Source organism: Pogoniulus pusillus, chromosome Z (assembly GCF_015220805.1).
Source record: "Pogoniulus pusillus isolate bPogPus1 chromosome Z, bPogPus1.pri, whole genome shotgun sequence".
Classification (NCBI taxonomy): Eukaryota; Metazoa; Chordata; class Aves; order Piciformes; family Lybiidae; genus Pogoniulus; species Pogoniulus pusillus.
The window spans coordinates 26,825,817-26,839,922 of record NC_087309.1 but is presented as its reverse complement, the minus strand read 5'-3'; the positions used below and the strand labels follow the sequence as shown (position 1 = coordinate 26,839,922).

The 14,106-nt window shown below is 42.5% G+C and overlaps 1 protein-coding gene across 2 annotated transcripts; it reads right to left on the bottom strand.

The window, feature by feature from the left end:
* Positions 1–1,910: 1,910 nt before the first annotated feature.
* HAUS1 (HAUS augmin like complex subunit 1) lies at positions 1,911–14,106 on the bottom strand. 2 transcript variants are annotated; one of them, XM_064140272.1, is made up of 9 exons: positions 13,897–14,106; positions 13,508–13,682; positions 12,806–12,941; positions 10,732–10,866; positions 10,309–10,432; positions 9,462–9,527; positions 6,767–6,838; positions 3,774–3,821; positions 1,911–2,231 (listed from the first exon to the last, which is right to left on the bottom strand). In XM_064140272.1, exons 1-9 carry the CDS (start codon positions 14,101–14,103, stop codon positions 2,172–2,174), a joined length of 1,023 nt encoding a protein of 340 aa, XP_063996342.1. In that variant the 5' UTR covers positions 14,104–14,106; the 3' UTR covers positions 1,911–2,171. The 2 variants fall into 2 exon arrangements, with proteins under 2 accessions (XP_063996342.1, XP_063996343.1); XM_064140273.1 differs by having other exon boundaries at positions 9,462–9,524.

Sequence of the window (14,106 nt, the reverse complement as noted above, 5' to 3'; positions counted from 1 at the left end):
AATGGATGAGACACAGCACATGCTGTGAAACAGAAGCAACCAAGGAATAGTGCAGCTGCCCTACAAGTGCAGGAGAAGAACACCCCTAGATTTCACAACCTTCTTGAAAGCCTTCAGCCATGATTACACTGTGATAAAAACTCTTCATCTAATGTTAGCTAAGTCATGAGGCTTTTGCTGAAAAGCAGGCCTGCTAGGATCAAGCCCTCACCTAATCCATCTTTCTATCACAAAACACAACCAACACTCCCTCACACTGTAGATACTTAGGCAAAGCAGTTCTAATCTGCTCATAAAAGCTTCCAGCGACTAAGATTCCCTTGCTATCATGGCATGACCTCTTGTGCCTTACAATGGCCTTCTTGTTAAATGATATTACAATGCCTACCCAAATATGGTCCAACGCCTTTCTGCTTTTCCCTTCCACAACAGGAAAGATCAGATTATGCTCTTGCCCCTTCTACACTCAAAGACTACTCCTTCCCCCACCCCTCTTTTTTTTTTCTTTTTAATGAGCAGTAGATGTACCTGTAGTCATCCCTGCACTACTATGTCTGTTCTGGTTCTCACATTGGTTACACCTTAAGTAATTTTCCTTTAGCCAGTTTAGCCCACATACTAAAATTGGCTTGTCCATTTGCTTCAGACATCTTGATTCCCATCTCAGAAGGAACTGAAGACAGCCATGAAACTAAGAGAACTAACCCTTTCCTGTCTTAATTTTAAAACCTGACACTAAACAGCAGCTCCTTCCAGCATATGGGAGATGAGGCTTAAGATTCCCAAAAGCAGCATATCTCCAAGCATCCTTTAACTCTTCCCCATCATGGTGAAAGAAATGAGGTGAAGATGACAAGACTGTCAATCACTGAGCTGGCAGCTTCTAAAAAATCAGAACTATATGCTTAGCATGACCAGATACAAATCTCACCTCCCTGCTGCTTCAAGGAAAGACATGAAGCAATAAATCTCTGCTGCAGCAAATCAGCACTGAAGTAATAGCTCATGAAGACAAATTGTCACCAAGAGCACTGTCGCTATTTGTCTGAACATTGTCCAGTATGAATGGGCCATAGCTTATGCTTGATGTCCTTAGGTGCTGCCCTGATACTTTATAGATTTCAGGCTTTTTTTGCCCTCCACAGGAAACATTCAGATATTTTGGCTTCTGTACAAAACAACTTTTAAAAGACATAGTGTTTAAGGCTGGTGTGACTGTGGCATGGAAGTAAGAGGAGGGTTCTCAGGACACTTTTGGAAGATGTCATTCCATGACAATCTAGCTTCAAAACAATCACATTCCATGGTGGTACTGCAAAAAAATATTCATGTATTTCCAGACCAAGCAAGGTCTCATTCCAGAGTGTGTTTACTCCCTCACTCCATCATTTTTTTCCCCAAAAGCTATTGCTTCAGTATCCATAAAGCTACTAACTTCCTTTCTTAGATAACTTTTGTACCATTCACTTAATGTTTTCAGGGATTTGATAAATAAAGGAGAAATTTAACTGTTGAATTCTGTTTAAAGAAAATACTCAAACTAAGAAGCACTCCAGGCATGAGTTTAGAACTCATCTTTTACAAACTTGGTAAACACCAGACACATTATTAAGGGGGGTGGGGGGAAACTGTGTCCTCAAGCCTGAAATGACAAGAGAAAACAAAACAAGGGAGCAAAGGCCAGTGATGTAGTAGATGTAAAGTGTTTGACATTTTGCAACATCAAATAGAGGTCTCAAGGAAAAAGCATAATCCAGAGCCTGGACAAGAATGCAGAAAACCAGATTAGTCTAACTCTAACTGGTAATGGACAACCAAAGCCTGACAAGGACATCTTCCAGTAAAGGTGCCATCTGGAGGCTGGTTGCAGATGTGTATCACATGTGGAAAAAGAACTGATAAAGGAAACAGTAAGTCTGGAGGTTATTTTATGAGAAATATACAATGTTTACAAATGCAAGGTTACATGAACCTCTAAATATAAGCATACTTGCTGGAAGGTAACCAGTGTGCCATCCAGCAGCAATGAGAGAAAGGCAAAAAGCTGCAGAAGTACAGAAAGAATTCCAAATGTTTTACTAGTGCAAACAAATAGGCAAAAGAAAGGAAATCTTCTTCCAGCAGGCCACTTCAGGTGAACTGCAGTTTCCTTAAGGAGGCTAATAAGTTTCCTAAATTTCCTTAAAAAATATCTTATTAACTTCCTCTGTCATCTCTTCTTCCACGGCATTCTAGCAGAAGAGAAAAACAAAAGGAGTCAGTGATCATGAAGCAGTTTTCTTACATTATTTTTAGACAAACATACATATGATGAAATCTTGGGCTACTAGCATAGATTAACTCATGCATCTAACTGGGTGGCATCACTACTGCACAAGGCAGTAATCTCTATACATAAATACACAGAAATCTCTGTATGGAGGACTCAAAAAACTCAGTTGTGTTCATACTGTGCACAAATGTTTTATTAGACACCTCTTATCTGAACAGACATGACCAGAGGTGACCACTTTGACCTGGTAAAAACCTGAGGCTGGTGAGGCAAGCTAGCATTTCTGAATCAAACCAAATCACAGAATCACAGAACCTTAGAGGTGGTAAGGGACCTCTGGAGGTCATCAAGTCCAAACCCCCTGCCAAGCAGGATCCCCTAGGGTAGTTCACAAAGGAGCACATTCAGGTGGGTTTTTAAAGTCTTCAGAGAAGGAGACTCCACTACCTCTCTGGGCAGCCTGTGCCAGTCCTGTCATACTCACTGTAAAGTTCTTCCTCATGTTGAGGTGAAACCTTCTATGTTCCAGTTTGTAGTGGTTGCTCCTTGTCTTATTGCTGCTGACCACCAAAAAGAGATTGGACCCATTCACTTGGCACCCACCCCTCAGATATTTGCACACAAGGGATAAGATCTCTCAGTCTTCTCCAGACTAAGCAGCCCCAGTTGCTCAGTCTTTCCTTATAGGGGAGATGCTGAAGTCCCCCAGTCATCCTTGTGGGTCTCCATCTGCTGGACTCTTTCCAGCAGATCCCTGTCTCTTCTGAACTGGGAAGCCCAAAACTGGACACAATATTCCAGGTGTGGTCTCACTAGGGCAGAGTAGAGGGGAGAAGAACCTCCCTAGACCTGCTGGGCACACTTTTCTTGATGCACCCCAGGATGCCATTTGTTCTCTTGGTGACAAGGGCACATTGCTGGCTTACCAACCTGAGCAGACCCATCTGAAAATATACAAAATACTCTCAAATAGCTGTGATTTTATGATCACAGCTTTAAGGTTTGTATCATTCCCAAAGAGGTTTATATTAATGTCTACCAACCAGCATACCTGAAGATTACAGAAACACAGATGAAACCGGTGTTATGTTTTATAGGGGAAAGTCCCAATTGCACTCTACAAGGCAGTTGTTACATAAAACACAAGTCCCAGTGCCCTCTGAGAGTTCACGAACAGCAAGGACAGTTGTGAGACCAAGAAGCTGCAGTATGGCTGAGTGAATAAACATTCCATCAGGTGAAGCAGACAAAACCCAGAGGGATATACATACCTAATCCCCAACAAAATCATTATGCCCCACTGAATTTATAGTTTTGATACCATTCGTCCACCACTATTTCCTACCAATATGAACAGCTAGTGCCTTGCTTGAATACAACATCCCTCTGGAGATCTTTAAGACTACAATTTGACGCAGATAAATCCACAATCAATTAATACATATAGCTTGTTTTGGAACAACAGCACTCATTGAAATCTGTGAAAGAAGAAATCTCATACCAGTTCTCGTTTTGCTTCTTCAACCTTCACTTGTGCAAGAAGAATACTCTAATGAGAGAAAATGGCATGAAAATCAGTATTTCAGCTGAAAACACATAGTTCCTATATCATTGCCAGAGCCTAATGATGTGCTGCTGGGGAATTCAAGGATAACAAAAGAGTCTTCAGTACGCTCTTTCCATGCAAAAGGTACTACATTTAGCTTGGTTTGGGCAATTGTATTTTTCAAAAGTATGGTATGGCCTAAAGTCTTTAAAAAAAAATAATCAATTTTCCAAAGTTACCAGTCACGGAACTGGATTGTAAACATACCCAACCATGAACTTTTCAAAGCACAATATGCTTGCAAGTATAAATTTTCCTCTCTCCTGTCTGCACCAGAAAATGGCATTGGAGCTCTTCCTGTCTCTTCCTGTGCTAGTTTGAAGCAAGCTAGAGTGTTTTGGTGAAAAGAACTAGATAATAGGCTGTGAAAAGGTAAACAATGGTTGTGTCTCTTCTCTCACAGTCTCGCTGAGAACTCTGGGAAGAAGAAGTAAACATTAGATAACATTCTCCATTTTGTTTTTCATTCTGCTTTTAGCTTCAGACCAAGCCACATCTCCTTAACCCCACTGCCACTAACCTTCCTTCTTATCCTCTTGGCTGTGCCTCTCTTCTTTCTGAGAACTGGGGTAAGGTTGAGAGGGGCAGGGGAGGTGTTGGGGTGGTTTGAAAGCCCCTCTTGGGGACTCAGGTTTCTGGGAGGGGAGTTGAGTTTCTGTATTACTTTTAACTTGTATATTTCTGTATATAACTGTATATATTGTAAATAGCTGCTTGTATATTTGCTGCTGTAAAATAAATAGCTTCATTTATATTCCCGGAGGCCTTCTGAGTTAGCTGGGGCAATTCCAAAAGTGTGGGGGGCGGGTAAGAGCCCAAACCATCACATTTTTAACTGGCACCCAACGTGGGGCTAAATTTATTTGAGTGACTGGTAATTAACTCTGGGAATTAAAATGAAAGCTAGTAAAGCAGCTATTGTACTTGTTTGGGGCATTGCTCTGGTCTGGTTTCGTTTTCTTGGCATTTAGTTGGAGAGAGGGGAAGAACTGGAGAGCATAATCCAATTTGACTGTGCCGTCTCACTTGAGGAAAGGAGACAGCTGCCTCTGGGAGAGACATGGATTTAAAAGAGACTCTTCCCTCTCCCTTCATCCTTTTCTAGAAGCATGATAGCAGATGTGTTAAGAGGCTGGAGTTTGACAGAGGTGGTATGGATGTGAAGAAAGACAGGTCACTAGCTCATAACACAAGAGGCATGACTAATCACAATTTCTCGTAATTTTGGACACATCTCTTTGTTTCTCTGGACCTCTATGTCACATTTGTAAGATATAGGACAAACTTTTTTTACCTGTTATATCAGATAACAAATACAAAACTGTAAACTATATAGTTACAATTGTAGTTAATGAAACCAAACCCTATTCAGCTTCTGCTGCTTCTCCTCTGAATAACAAGGCCCATTCCGCTGTAAAAGTAATGGTGATCTTCTAAAGCACATTGGAAACACTTAGATTTAGTAGTCCCAGATATCACAGGAAGTGATGTACAGACATCATACAAAGCCAAGATCTATTGTTTCACAGACTAAAGCCTTGTTTACCCATGATTTCAAGCCACTATATTCATAAACTTACCCTTAACTGAAACAGTCTTTTGTAACAGGTGTTCTAATTTGAAAAGAATAAAATCCTTTCTATAAAAGATGATTATCACAGCAGCCTGATAGTGACAATAGCCAAAGGATGAAACAAAGAAGGGCTTTCAAAATTGGAATTTAGTCACCTAAATGGGAAACGTGTGTTTTCAGAGATGTGCATACTCAGCACCCTCAACAGAAATCAAAGGAAATAACGAGGCAACCAATATTCACACAAACTTATGTATTAATTTAGGGGATAATGCCTACAATTTGGTTATTTCTTCAGTCATTAAAATCTTCCTCAGAGCTCCAACCTTTGCAACAGTGTCCTGTGTGTACCATATTGACAGCCTGATGACATATATGGCTAATATAATGGTAAATCTCAAAAAAGCTGCAGCACTAAGGAATTGTACTTTCTTCCACATTTTCTAATTTATAGCAAATTCACTTTGGTACTGAGCTCACCCAGTAAGTCTGTGCATTTTGTTGGAGGAAAAATTGCCTGGAAATCATACTTAAATTTCTTGAATTTGATTTATTAGAGTTTTATCTGTTAATAGATTAACCTGCCTTCTGTTGACATCACTGATAGACTCGTAGGGCATCTACCCATCTACTGAGACCATCACAACAAATACCTTTTATATTCTGACATTCATTAAAAATAATTGTTGTAGGTTAAGGAAAGTTAAGATTTAATTGGTGTAACTATAGAGATAAATTCCTCTAGAAGGACCACAAAGTTCCAGGGGACCAAACAGTCTGTCTCAGAAGGAGGATACAGGGTATTGTAATCTGTTATTCTATCCCCCATTCCTCTATCTCCCTGTATAAAGAGCAGACTGTCCTGTCTCTCTGTCTTTGCCGCTCCTCTCTCCTCCAAGTGTGTGGTTGCTGTTACTGCTTTGGGTTTGTGTAGGAGTAAGCCTACTCTGGCAAGCTATTTTCTAGCTGTGGAGTGAGACCTATCAGGCCTGCTCTTCTAGGGGGCAGAGACCTACTGGGCATAGTGTGTATGTGGGGAAAGGCTTGGCTGGTTGAAGCCTACTGAGGCTTGTCTTGTAGGACTAGGCCAGGATTGATTCTGAATGTATATACATACTTCTACCTTGGTATATTTTGTATTTTGTTCATTTTTGTAAATAGTGTTTCTTTTTAACCTCCCATTCTGTGTCAGAGTGTTCATTTTCTCCTTTGGGGTAAATTCTTTTTGTCCTCAATCTAGGGCTGTTTCCAGCTCAAACCAAGACATTAATCTAATGGCAAATACAGTAGAACAGTGAGGAAAAAAAGTACTTACAGGAGGTAAATCTAGGTAGGACTCCAGTTTACTATTCAAATTCTCTAGTCTTTTCTGCTCTTCAGCCAGATTCTGCAAAGAAAGACAAATTATATTCAATAATTTTACTTCTAGAAATTATGTGAAACAGTTATTTTCATTATCTACAGCATTATCTGAATTTAGATGCTGATGAAAGCTTCCATGATATATTTTAAAGCCCACGGGAATATGAAGATGTGCTGTTCGTTCAGTTAGCCTGTCAAATCCAGTCAAACCCCATCTTCAGCAATCTTTTCTTAAAATATAACCATCTGATTTCATCTCCCTGAAAGGAAAAGAGATTTCATATGAGAAATCACCAGAAGCAGGATATTCACTGCAGGCCAGTGAGAGAACCATGCCCTAAGGAAGGGTGTAACAAGGGTAAATAATATCTTGTTGGGGATTAATATCAAGCACCTTCTACAGTTCTCTTTTCAAATAATCAACTAAGAGTCTTTTAAAAAAGCACCCCAAAGATGAAATCATTTGTGCTGCCCAGTTTGCATCTTGACAAACCAGGTATAGAAATGTCATTAGTCAGACCTGCCCTTAAGGTCAGTGTGGTGATCTGAGCAGCAGGTGGCATTTGACCAGATCAAACGAGAGGTGGTCCATGCCATGGCCTTGGGACCAGTTTGAACTGTCCCAGAGATTAAGAACGTTCTCTACACAGCAGCCGGTGAGAATGGTCCTAGCTGGAGCTTACGGCACAAGGCTCCTGGTGAAACATGAGGCTGCCCACTTGGGTTCTGGAGCAAGGTGTACGAAGGTTCAGAGGCCAATTATACCCCCACAGAGATGGAAATCCTAGCTGCCTTTAGGCGAGTTAGAGCCACTTCTGAGGTGACTGGGACGGAGTCACCACTCCTTTTAGCTCCAAGGCTTTCAGTCCTGACTTGGATGTTTAAAGGGAAAGGTTCAACTCCGCACCATGCCACAGATGTCACTTGGAGTAAGTGGATGGCTCTAACAATTCAGAGAGCTGAGATGGAGAGCCTTGAGTGCCCAGGCATTGTGGAAGTCATCACCAACTGGCCAGAGGGCACTGACTTTGGAAAACCAGCAGAAGAGAAGGCAGTAACCCATGCTGAGGAAGCCTCCCCCCATACAGTGGCCTTCCTGATGAGGAAAAGGCATATGCTCTGTTCACAGATGGATCCTGCCATCTTGTAGGCAGCAAGTGGAGACGGAAGGCTGCCGTCTGGAACCCTACACACAGAATTGCAGAGGCAAGAGAGGGAGAAGGTGGATCCAGCCAATTTGCTGAGGTAAAAGCCAGCTGGCCCTGGACATTGCAGAACAAGAAGAGTGGCCAGTGCTCTAAATCTACACTGACTCATGGATGGTAGCAAATGCCTTATGGGGGTAGCTGAAGGAATGGAAGTGAAATGACTGGCAGAGAAAGGGGAAGCCTATTAGGGCTGCTGACCTCTGGCAAGACATTTCTGCATGCCTGGACAAACTACCAGTTAAAAGCAGACATATCAGTTCTCACATCCCCAAGAGCAGAGCCACTGAAGAACAACAGCACAATCACCAAGCTGACTTGGCTGCCCACATCTTCCAAATAGACCTGGACTGGAAACACAAAGGTGAAGTGTTTCTAGATTGGTGGGCTCATGACTCTCTGGAATTGGGGAGTGCAAGACATGGTGTTCTAGGTATGGTGTCACCAGAGAGAGTAGCAGGGGAGGACAGATGTTCCCTGGGTAGAGCGATGGCCAGGCCCAGAATGGTGGGGAATGACCAGTTGGCAGCTGGTCACAAGTGATGTTTTCCACAGCTCAGTACTGGGTTATCACTGATTTGGTCAAGAGGATTGAGTTAAGTTTGCAGATGACACCAAACCAGGTGGGATTACTGATCTGCTCAAAGGTAGGAAGGATCTACAGAGCAAACATAGACAGGCTGGATCAGTTGGCTAAGGTCAACTGTATAAGGTTTAACAAGGCCAAATGCTGGATCTTGCACTTAGGTCACAACCACCCCATGCAATGTCATAAGCTTGGGGAAGAGTGGCTGGGTAACTGCCTAGCAGAGAAAGATCTAGGGTTATTCATCAGTAACCAGGTGCAGATGAGCCAGGAATGTGCCTGGATGGCGAAGAGGACCAACAGCATCCTGTCCTGTATTGGGAATAGTGTGACAAACAGGCCCATGGAAGTGATCATGCTCCTGTACTCATCACTGATGAGGTCACAGCTTGACTACTGTGTTCAGTTTTGTGACCCTCTCTACAAGAAATACATGATAAACTGAGGTGCTGGAGTGGGTCTAGAGAAAAGCAATGAAGCTGGTAAAGGGTCCAGAGTACAAGTTTTAGGAAGAGCAGCAAAAGGAACTGAAGTTGTTTATTTCTCTACACAGCTACCTGAAAGGAGGCTGTAGTAAGCTGAGGTTTGGTGTCTTCTCCCTAGTAACAAGTGATAGGATGAGAAAAAAATGGCCACAAGTTGCACCAGGGAAGGTTTAGACTAGATATTAGAAGAAACTAGGAATGTGGTTGAAACCTCATCCATGGAGATGCCTGTAAGACACACAGATGTGATGCTAAGGGACAAGATTTAGCACCAGACTCGGTAGTTAGATAATTGTTGGACTTGATCTTTAAAAACTTTTTTCCATCTGAAGCAATTCTATGATTCTATTCTATGATTCTATAAAAACCTACCTCAGACAGGTTCACGAGTGTCTCATGTGTCACTGACTTGTCCAACTCTGTGGCAACAAGTCGCTGCTACAAACAGGAAAGACATACATAACTGACCATGAGACATAAGAAGTGAGACAAATACATTACCATTCCCTTGGGTTTTGATCTACAGGCAAACAAGGACACTATCTGTCAACAACAGAAATGTGTGCTATTTGAAGCGCAGCTATAGCTATTACAATTTATATCAAGAATAAGCTTTTCCAGAAAATGACTAGGAGAAGAGCATGTGGCAAGGCTGAGAAAAGGAATCTCAGTAAAATGTCATCAACTCTAATACAGAGTTTTTCATCTCCTATTTGTTAAGGTTTTGGAAAGCATCCAAACGTTAAAGAATTCAGATGTCCTACGTCATGTACTGTTTGTTCTTCTTCACCTTTTCTACAACTTCCACCTTCTGTGTTTAACCATTCATTAATTTCAAAATTAAATTGCTATGCTTCAAATGCTGACACACAATTTGCCTCATTGAATCAGCTGCTCTACTGGTAGCTGTCCATATACTCTTATATGACTATACCTCACAATAAGCAACAGGCAGCCCAAGCTAATACAGTGAATGAGGAGAAAGCATCCTTGCATTTATTATTAATATTTCTTGGGAAAGCCTATGAAAGTAACAGGAACAACCAAAGCATAGTAACATGCTCTCCTCTGGCAGTAACATGTCCTGCTAGACCCAGAGTCCTCTGTCCTGGAGTTTAGGAAGCTCCTGGAATGTGTTTATAACTACAGTTTTGGGCCTGACCAATCATGACTGTGCCATCCCATCACAATGTTTTGTTAGAATGTTCCTTCCATCTACCTTAGCAGCCTTGATTCTGATGGACATTTCCACAACTTTCTTTTTCAGGAAGTCAGAAGTCTTTGTTTCTTTCTCAACTTTGACCTTGTACCATTCCACTTGTTTCCTCGATTTGTTAAGATCCCTTAAAAAAACAACCCAAACAACAACAAAAAAAAGCCCACCACAATAAACTAAACAACTTCTGCATTCAAAGAGATGGTAGAGACAGCAGGAAACAAATACTGCTTAATTATTTATGGTCAAGATAAACTCTGTAACACAATCAATAAAAGAAGGGAGAGAATGAAGAACTTGCATTTCCCTGTGAGACTTCCCAGTGGAAACATCCACAGCTGGTACCTCCAGAGTCACAAAGGTCATGGGCAAAAACAACAAAGGATTAAAAAAAACAAAAAAAACCCTTAAAAATCCATTACTTACTCATCCAGCTGGTTTTCTCGTATCACTGCTGCAGCTATTTTTCCCTTCATCTTTCTCAATGCCATTTCCATTTCTCTGTTTTTTAATTCAGTTTTATACAGCTTGGAAGTCATGTCACTGATAGCACTGAAGAAGCTAGGAAGAGATTCAGTGATAACACCCAGGACTCAAGTGTCGTCTGAAACTCAGAATTTCCTTCACACAAATTACTTTTTCTTGTTCATATATTATGATCACGTAATTGCCAGGGATTTTAGAGGAAGAGAGTAAAATAAGTCAGTAAAGGCATTTGCTTCCCTCTTAACAATAATTTCACCTGAAGGCAGAAACAACCCAGGAACCTCTGAAACAAAGTGGACCAGATCTGGTACTTTAGAGAATATAACCACTGGGTGTGAGATCAGCTCCACTCTCAGCTTGCCAAATTGTAACTGGATTCAGTCCCTGGAACTGCATGTCCTAGAGACAAATCCAGCAGTGTTCCATCTCTTCCAAAGGTTCAAAGCTGCTTGCCCCTCTGGTTCACATCTGTAAGAGCCAAGCTCCTGACAACACATAAAAAATTGATTCCAAAGCATATTTTGGCTCCTCTTTACTGCCTATTGTATTATGGGTCACAGAATCACAGAAACCTCAGGAAAATACCCTCAGGATCACCAAGTCCAACCTAGAATCCTACTCTACAAGATTCACCTTAAACCATATCCCTAAGCACCACATCCAAACGACCCTTAAACACATCCAGGATCAGTGACTCAACCACTTCCCTGTGCAGCTCATTCTAGTGCCTGACCACTCTCTCTGTGAAAAACTTTTTTCTAATGTCCAATCTAAACCCATTCAATCTCAGCTTGAGGCCATTCCTCCTTGTCTGTCTCAAATTACCTGTGAGAAGAGTGCAACACCAGCCTCTCCATAACATCCCTTCAGGTAGTTGTAGACAGAAATGAGGTCTCCCCTCAGGCTCTTCTTTTTCAGACTAAACAGCCCCAACTCCCACAGTCACTCCTCGTAAGATTTGTTCCCCAGGCCTTTCATCAGCTTCACTGCCCTCCTCGGGACCCACTCCAGCACCTCCACATCTCTCATTTTGTGGTGCCCCAAACTGAACACAGTACTCGAGGTGCAGCCTCTCCAAAGCTGAGTACAAGGGGACAATAACCTCCCTACTCCTGCAAACCACAGCATTTTTAATACAAGCCAGGATGCCATTGGTCGTCTTAGCCACCTGGGCACACTGCTGACTCATATTCAGTTGCCTATTATGACCCCTAGATCCCCTTCTGCTGGGCAGATCTCCAGCCACGCTGCCCTAAGCCTATAGCATTGACTGGGGGTGTTGTGACCATGTGCAGGACCTGGCATTTGGACTTGCTGAAACTTATCTCATCAATGTTGTCCCATTGATATAGCCTATCCAAATCCCTCTGAAGAGCATTTCTACCTGTATTCAAATCAACACTGCTACCTAACTTGTTGTCATCTGCAAACTTACTGATGACACTCTCTATGCCTGAATCAAGGTTGTCAATAAAGATGTTAAAAAGAAGTAGTCCCAACACAGATCCCTGAGAAACACCGCTAGTGATCAGCCACCAACGAGATTTAAACTCCATTGACCATCAATCTCTGGGCCCGGTCAAGTCAGACTAGAGGGATAGACCTGTGATGAGTAGACTAACTGATGCCATTTCTTTGTGACTGATCTAAGAAAATCTCCTTGCATTAACAGACCCCAGGTAAGAGAGAAGAGAATGAGCAACTGAGACAGAAGAATCAAATAGTTACAGTCCTTGCCTAAGCAGCAGTGCTGCTTGAGCTTTTACTACCTTGCACAGAGTAGCAGTGTCCTGAAGCTAATGATCACAAAAACAGGCCTAAAAAGAGCTTCAGAGACTTTGATGGGACAATCAGAGTCAGCACTTTGTGCTCAGCTCCTGTGTGCTCCAAAGTGATGCAGTAGAAGCTAGATAAGTAAGATTCTTAGTGTGAAAGTCAAGTATAAAAATGCTGAGTTGAAAAAAGACCCCAGAAACAGAGATCATCACCTACAATGCACAGTAGGAATAATTACCTGGTAAGAGAGGTGTCCTTCGTGTCAAGTGTCATTGCACTGTTCACCAGGACTTCGATGTTGCTGAGGCTTTCACTGGACAGACTGGATAGGGAGATACCCAGTCTTTTTGTGAGAATGTCCTGCAGATAGTTAGCTGGAAAACAAATACAACCCAAAATAGTAATTTTTCTATATTACTGTTCTTTCAAGGCTTAGGTGGGACTCCCTCTTTTGACATGTTAAAAATGCGTTACAATCACCTGAATCACTCTCACTTGCTCAAAAACCCCCACATTATCTAACACTCTGTCTTAGCCAGTCCGAGCATGGCTTGATGACCTCCCTGTTTCATATTTCTGAAGTGCTTTCTGTAACAATGGATTAGCAAAAGCTCAGACTCTTAAATCGGATGTAGGATTGCCTCCTTGTCTATCCCATCAGTATTTCAATGCTGTGCTACTCCATCCAATAGATTTTAGTACTTAATGTGCCTGTCTACATTTACAGCCTGCTCAAGATGACTTAAAATAATTGCTCTGAAGCAACCTTATGCTAGCATAAATTTTGCTGAAGGAAAGGCATGGGATGCACTGTAGTACAAGATTAGCTCAATCCGATTATTTTTCATGCATACGTACATATAGATTTACACATAAGACTTTAACAAACACAATCTTCAAGGTTACTGAGAAAATCTGAGAACTGGAGTTTCAAACTCACCTTTTTCTTCATATTTCGTTGCACTCTGCTTCATGTCTTCTATCAGTAAATCAAAATGCTTGTCAACATCTTCACTGTATGTTGCAAGCTGATAAAAGGCATCGATTATCTCTCCATTTATCTGGTGGTATGGGAAAGGCCGATGCCCACATTGTTTCTCTAGCCATAATGCAACCTGCCAGAGACGGAAAAACAACAGTAAACGATCAAGCAAACCGAAAGGAAATCCACCAGATCCGCTTCGCCCGCCCCCCTCGCTAGGCCCTAGTCGGGGCGGTAAGGATGAGCGCCCTGGAGCAGAAAGGCGGTCTGGGCAAAGGATGGCGTTAGCTCCACCACGAGAAGCGCCGCAGCCCGACAGGAGCGGTGGAGGCCGGATCCACCATTACCCGCTTGGTCTTCTCCTCCAGGGAGACCTCCATCGGCTCGAAGCTCCCGCCGCTGCCGCAGCGGCCGCGCAGCAGGGCCTGACGGGAGCTGCGAGCCCTGAGGGGCGCGCCCAGGGGCGGGGCGTGTCCGGTGGGAGCCGGGCGGGCGCCTTTACGGGCCCGGAGTGCGTTCCCGAGGAGATCGCTTACGACCATCGACTCCAGCATTAA